The sequence below is a fragment of the Leptosomus discolor genome, chromosome 8 (assembly GCF_034619465.1).
Source record: "Leptosomus discolor isolate bLepDis1 chromosome 8, bLepDis1.hap2, whole genome shotgun sequence".
NCBI classification, from domain to species: domain Eukaryota; kingdom Metazoa; phylum Chordata; class Aves; order Leptosomiformes; family Leptosomidae; genus Leptosomus; species Leptosomus discolor.
This window is the reverse complement of record NC_141398.1, coordinates 27,911,187-27,918,484: the sequence shown is the minus strand read 5'-3', so window position 1 is coordinate 27,918,484 and position 7,298 is coordinate 27,911,187. Positions and strand designations below refer to the sequence as shown.

Genomic DNA, 7,298 nt, shown 5'->3' with positions numbered 1-7,298 from the left:
TTAAGGTGAGCAGAGTTTGCCAAAGAAAAGAATGGTATTGGTAGGATTGTGTCTAATGAAGAATAAGAAAGGGTGGTCAGCCATAAACACCTCTGTGAGAGGAAGAGACCTCCTCACAATGACAGCTCCTGTACCAGCTGCTGCTACGGTGCCTTCCTCATTGACTTCCACATACGTCTTATGGACAATATTTGACAGCACCAGTGATTTTGCAAATGACATTGCAGAGAGATCGGCTTTTGATGCAGTGAAAATGTCAGTCATCCCCATCTCTTGTAATACATCGTTGAGGTTAAAGGTGTCTTCAAGCTTGAATCGGGGCAGGTGTACCTCCACTGTTGTCTCAAACATGTTCTCTGAAGAGGTCCACAGCATTAAATTTTCATAGGTCATTGTGCTTTCAATCTAGAAGATGAGGGGGAAAAGAGCTTAAAGTAGGTGGCAGCTTTGAAAAGTTTAGATCTTTACCCAGCCTTAATTCAGACTTTCAGCCATAGTCCATGATATATACTGCCTCACCTGCTCTAGCCCACTGGTAGATCCATCATCCATGTCACCTGGCAGGAGGATGATCATGCTCAGTGACTTCTCAGCGTAAGGGAGTTCAAGGACCTGAGCACCCATCTCCTCAATGCAGCCTAATTTAAATGTGCCTTTCTGATGCATCATCTGCACAGGTTTTTTCTCATTCTATTTAAAAGAAAATTATACAGACACTTAAGCAATACAGCTCTTAATATTTAAACTGATTATAGGTGTAGTATCGGCAGTCAGGTTTTCAGCAGTAATTGTTGTTAGGCTAAACATTTTTTTTATTTCGTTGCATCTGCAAACAAAACATCAGGAACTGACCAGATAGTCAAGTTTCTTGATAGTGTTACACTTCCAAATAGGCCAATGCTGGTTGGATTTACAGGTCCTAACTTGGACCAGGATAAAGAAGAAATAGCACTGCAAGAAGCAGGCTGTCATTTATCTGACCGATTGTTTAGACAGGAAGCAATAAATAGGTTAAGAGTGAAAGCATAGCCTTTCTCAGGCATCCTCTTCTAGGTCTTGTTATCTTGCCTTTTTGTGATGGGGTTGCTTGAAAACTTTATAAAGTCTCAAGTTTCCTTTTACAGTTAGGTGTCTTCTTAGCTAACTTCTAAAGCAGTGAAAGAAGACTTTTGGTAGATGACATTTTCAGCAAAAATCCTGCTAGTATTTATTAGCATATGAAGAAAAATCTATACAGCTTCTCCCTATCTCATGGTTTCTCCTACTGCAGCAGTGCACCAAGTGATCTCAGCTATAGACAATTGTCAATATCCATATTCAAAGATATATTTAAAGTCACAAACATAAGTACCGAATATGACATTTCTTACCAGTGTGTTAACAATGGAATGCAACACGGTAACTAGAAATATATGTTTTTCTGACCTTTTCCTTTAGTGTATGAGGAACACTGAAAAGAGACTTTTTCCCAAAAAAAGCTCTGCAACTTAAAATCAGACCTAAATCTGTTTGGTTTTTTTTCTTTTGTTATGGATGAGAATTAATAGAATATTGGCACAACATGTGAAAAGAATACAAAACTGAATTAAATGAAAATTTGATAATATTTTTGATAATATCTGTTAGACTTAAAGGGCACACACAATACTTGGAGGAATGTGCATGTTAAAGAACTAACTTTGCAACCATATTGACAATTCTTTAGTTAAACAATGAAGGGTTTGGTGATATCCCTGTGGCAGAAAAAAGGGCTAAAAATTAAAATATATTTAAAATAAACTTCCAAACGTTGCAAATACTGTAAATAAACCGAAATACCCTATAAGATTTTCTCCTTTTTCAAACTGCAACTGTATTTTTGTAGTTTGTTACTATCTGGCCTAGTTTCTTTGGTTGTTTTAAACTCTCAAATGCATAGCTAATGTTAAACTGTATTGAACGTATAAACACTAGGATGACCCTTGGAGCCTGTGTGAAATGGGATGTTCAGATTTGCTTCCATCCATGATGTCTGTAATGACTGCTGTGTTCAAAAGTGCTAATCAGGGCTAACACTTGCATTTTGCCAGTCACCAAAGCAAAACTCTGAGTAGTTGCAACTTCTGAGTCTTGCATATTTTTTCAGTAAAGATCATGCTTTTCTGTGAAAAACTCTCCTGCCACCTCTACCCAACAGGAGAGGCAGGTTAACTTCCCAACACACCCACACCTTGCTCATGGGCAGCTGAGCCCTGGACGTTGTGCTTCTATGTTATGCTTGCTGCAACGCTCACAATATCTAAGGTAAATAATGTTAAGATTTACAGAGTGCAGATGTACCTGGTTCAGTTTAAAATCTCTCTGTGCTGTTTTTTGTTCCTCAAACTTGTATTCCCAGGATGCTTTGAAGTAGATTACATTCACCAGCACCAGCAATGCATGTGCATTGATTACACCAGGAGCAAAGAGTTCCTTGATTTTACCTAAAGGAAATTTTGGAATACACAAGTATTTGTTAGTTTTCATTAACAGTCTGGACTGAGACTCAATTACTTGTCTGTGAACTTAGTTTTAGAGAAACTTAGAATTCCAGTTCTTGGTTTATTCAAAGGCCAGGGACAATATAGGCAAACAAATGGTAGATTCCTCTGCACTACTACCAGCCAGGGAGGACAGAGGGGAGTGGGAGGGTGTCACCAAATTAGCCAGCTGTCAGTGTCAGTGACCATACATACATGCCAGGTGACATTAACCACGAGGAAGGAGGCAGGACCATTAATCACATATTTCGGTTTAAATGAGGACATCTTTTCCTTTGTACTAAGGGCAGCAGTTAACCAGCTGTGGAGTTTTGACATTCTACACAAAGGCTGAAGTAGGGGTTAGCAGGTCCACAGGTTTCGTACGAGCACCCAGAGCAACGATGGCTCCTAAACCTGTGCAAGGTGGCTCCTGAACCTTCAGCCCTCTTACTGGGAGCCAACTGGGGTTAACAGCTCTTTCCCACACCAGTCACAAGCCACTCGGCCAGTAGAAGGACAGGATTGGCCAGGAGATGGGCAATTGAGAAATTACAGAAGCCTTCAAATCTATTTGCCTGTACCCCAGTAAGTTTTGGTTAATGTTCAGCCAGAAAATTTAGAAAATTTCGTCCTACTGCTACTGCAGCTCTGGCAAAACTAAAGGAAAATGGCATATATCATATTTAGTCTAATCAGCACGAGCCAACTGCCCCTGCTAGCCCATTAAGGGCAAGAGCTGGTCAATTGTCATTTGTGATAGTGAGTCTCACTGGTGGTCACATCTCTCATCTTTGTGGGCATTGCTCTACATATAACCAGGTCTTCAGTCGTCCTCCCCCACCCCACCCTGAGGTGTTCCCTGTCCCACCACGATGCTCACAGCTCTCCTGTACCTGCATTTGTGGCTGTTCACAGAAGCAATTTGTCTGGTCAAGCCTTATAGGTACTACTGCAATTATCATGGCAGGCATAAGGGTGAGAATAAGAAGTATTTGACAACAAACACACCTTTAATTCAGAAATAATTTAGCTGATAACTTACTGTAATATTTCAAGAGTGTATGGGAAGACAAACTGTCTTTAAACAGCAATAGATGGAACACCCAGAAATGTGAACAAGACTTTGCTTTTCATACCCTGGAATTTCTTTTCTTGAAGCAGTGCAAGAAGACAGTGATAGTATGGCTATGGTTTTGCTTTGTTTTACCTTGTGTCTCACTTTCAACCCAAGTGTTAATTTTTATTCTAGCGGCTTCAACAGCACCATGAAAGTCCACTGTTTGCAGCATTGCTCCATACAGTTCCTTAGTGCACATTAGAAATCGCTGTAAAGCAAAATAAAGATTATAGATTGGTCAAATCTGCTAAGCACTTACTCCATTTTGAAAGAAATCAACGGTTCAGAATGGTTTTATAAATGGTGAGGGACCTGTTGACTCCACAAGGCAAAATTTCATTTTGGAAACTATCTGAAGTTTATGCAGAGACTCTTTGAAGAAGAGATAATTATTCTGTTGCATAGGCAAAAAAAGTAAATAAGTAAAAAGAAATCCAGAAGAAAGAGTCATCTTCTCAGCTGAGTGTGGACATATGCTGAAAGCGAACAGACTCTTGCTTTATTTTTGCTCTATGGCCACTGATATCCACAGTGTGGTTTCTTTTAAACAAAAGAATTGAAAGCTGATGCTTGTCTCTTTCCTAGCAGCCCCAAGAGATACAGCTCCAAGAAGCACATCAGGTGCTCCAGAATACATGCATGTGGGACAACAGTGAGGCTCACAGGCAAGATTGAGGTCAAGGACCCAGCAGTTAGCAGATACAGGTAACTTACCTGCTGCAGTTCAAATCCTTGTTGTATAAAGAGATTGTTGGCCAGGTTTAAAACATATCTTTCGCCAAGGTTTTGTAGTTGTAAAAGCAGTGCCTGGAACGCATTATGGTTAAGGTTGCCATCCTTGTTACACTGGGAATATTACAAACACAACAATTAAAACGATACCTTTATATAGCTTTGGTTGTTATTTGCATCCTATTTAGATTACATTATAGGGCTAACTCCTGCTATACTGATTTTTAAATACAGCCAGTCTAAGCTTTGTAGCCTGATCCTCCTTCAGATGAGATAGGCTTTGGTATTGACTTCATGGAAGACTTGACCCTTAATAAAATAACACCTTGTATTAGGTGTTTCCCGGTGGATTAGGCAGCCTCTGTGCCTGTGATCTTGACTCCCTCCAGTGGCAGCTCTGGTGCTTTATACCCAGTAACCTACCGTGCAGTGAAGCAAAGGCTTCAGTGCTCCCCACCTAAAGACACACCTGTGAGAGGGAAGGCTGGCTTCGTTCTGCCTCCATTTCTGGGGCTGCGCTCTCAAGATCAGATCCAAGGCTCATTCTTCCTGCAGCTTTCCTGACATGGAGAACCTGCAGTTGAAGATGCCAAATTATGGCAATTGTAACTGGGATAAAGCATTTTCCTTGTTTGAAAGATTTGCTATGCTGTCCTGGATAAATGATGTAGATTTATGAAAGATATTTTCTTGGTTTCAGTCAGGCTGAAATGACAGACTTGAAATTTTTCATATATTCGTGTTCAAATTCAGATTTCTATATTTGCAAACCAAGAAGATCTTGCACTTAATCCCCCAAAATGTTACTCTCCACTACCTCAAAATATTTACCTCTGATTTGTATTTTTATTGCTACAGTTACCTTAAATTTCAAAACAAAAAGTTTCCTCAGGCAAAGAAATAAAAAAGAAAACACCAAAACTGGCTTTTTACAATTTCTTAATCTTTTCATCATCTTAGGAAACATATCAAAACCACGGAACTCTTAATGGAAACCAGTCCTTGTTTCTAATGTGCAAATATCTCACTGAAAAATTTCCAGTAGTTTCTCCATTATAATAATGTTGCATCATACATAGATGTAATCTTTTTTATTGAGGATATTGGATTCTCATTGCTTTCTTAAAATAAGCAAGAGCCCCTGTGCATTGGGTTTATGTGGCAAGGTTATGGTAGCCAAGGAGCTGCAGTGGTGGCCTCTGTGCGAAGAGATTGGGGGCTGCTGTCACGTCGAGCAGAACTGCTTCCGGCCGGCTCCAAAATGAGTTCAGCCTGCTTTCCCATGACAGTAATTGGCATGTGATGTCCCTGTCCTTATCTTGACACACAAGTATTTTCATCTGATTTTCTCTCCCTGTCCTTGTTGATGAGGGGGAGTGAGAGAGTGGCAGGGTGCCACCTGGCAGCCACCAGCCAAGGCCAACCCACCACAGCCTGGAAACCTCATGAGGAGGGCACGCCTGCCTTGGCTGTGGGTGACCCAGCAGTCAGACTGTGCACATGGCAGTGCTAGGGTATGATGGATGAAGATCTACCAGTACAGAGCCAGCTACTGACAAGAACCTCTGCCTTAGGATTACTGGTCTTTTACCACTCATGGACACAAACAAGAAAAGAGAAAAAAGATTGTAGAAAGCAGAACTTGCACTGTGGGGAGTAAAGGCACAGCAATCAGAGAGGGGGTTTTCTTAACCTCCTCCTTGCCCACTTGGGTTGCTGAGAGCTCTGCAGGTGAGACATTTTGACTGTTGAATGTCGTAAGTGATAATTGAGCTAATGCTTGCACCCAGGTGCAATCACTTCAGGTTTCTGCAACTCTCTCCACTATGCACCCAGACTCCCACTTTCAGGATTCTCCTAGCAACCACAAGAGGAAGCACCTGCCTGTAATTTTGAAACAAATTCTGACATTCTGGCAGCAGGCTGGGGGAAAGCCAGAGTATCCCGCTGTGGTGTATTGTCTCCTCCCGTTTAGCTCTTCCTCCATGCTCCTGAGTCTGCAGGGGGACATGGTGCGACTCACACAAGCAGATGGCAAGAATCATAGCACACCAAGAACAACTGTGAAGATAGCACCTGTGCTTCTGTTTGTTTCCTATGAGACCCTTGCACACATGTAGTGCTTGGATGCCTGATATTTCCATTATGGGAACAGCAAGCAATGTGGAAGCATCTCAGCATGTTTCATTAATACTTACTTCTTCTATCTGAGCAGCAGTGTTGTTTTTTGCACCTAAATGGACCACGGCCAGGGCAACAGAGATGCTCATTGGAGAGAAGACGATGTTTGTGTCCTCTGCATTTCTGTTGAGCTTATTGTAGAGATCAAGGCAAAACTCAGTAACTGGTCGAGAAACGGAGCCCATCGTGAAGTGGCTGCTAACTGGTATCACAAAAGAAAGAAGAAATTTAATGCAGCTTCTTGCCTAACTAGATCACATCGTGAAGTATCTGTCTGCCCTGAGATTGTTCCATAGTTGGTTGCTAAATAATAGCAGTTTTCTAAACTGTGAGAGTTTGAAACAGCCAACCTTGCACACACCTGTTGGTCCGTGCTACACAGCAGAAACAAGGACACCGTGGGTCTGGAAAAGGGACCCACGCTCACAACATATGGGAATTCCTCTGAAAGGACCATTTTTCTGTCTTATCCCATGGTGTACCTTATTTCAGATCATGGTATTGAAAGCAATCAACTGTGGATTAACATTTTCCTTCTCCAAACTGGTTTGATGTATACAGTTATATCAACTCTTTCCTCTTGTAACAACCTACGATTAGTGACAGAAGCTTGGTGACACAAACTATGCCTGCGTACAACCATGTCTGCGAACCAGACCTGTGGTATGAGGGTTTCAAACAACAGGTTTATAAAAAATAAAATCACTATTAATGAAATGTTTTCAGATATGAAAGAGGGTCATTAACAGCTATGGAGACTGAACTAC

General features: G+C 41.3%; 1 protein-coding gene across 1 annotated transcript; it reads right to left on the bottom strand.

Annotated features, from left to right (window-relative positions):
• LOC104346851 (serpin B12) lies at positions 1-6,716 on the bottom strand. The gene is made up of 7 exons (XM_086468893.1): positions 6,549-6,716; positions 4,820-4,924; positions 4,333-4,464; positions 3,709-3,826; positions 2,320-2,462; positions 520-690; positions 1-405 (listed from the first exon to the last, which is right to left on the bottom strand). Exons 1-7 carry the CDS (start codon positions 6,714-6,716, stop codon positions 1-3), a joined length of 1,242 nt encoding a protein of 413 aa, XP_086325019.1.
• Positions 6,717-7,298: the final 582 nt, after the last annotated feature.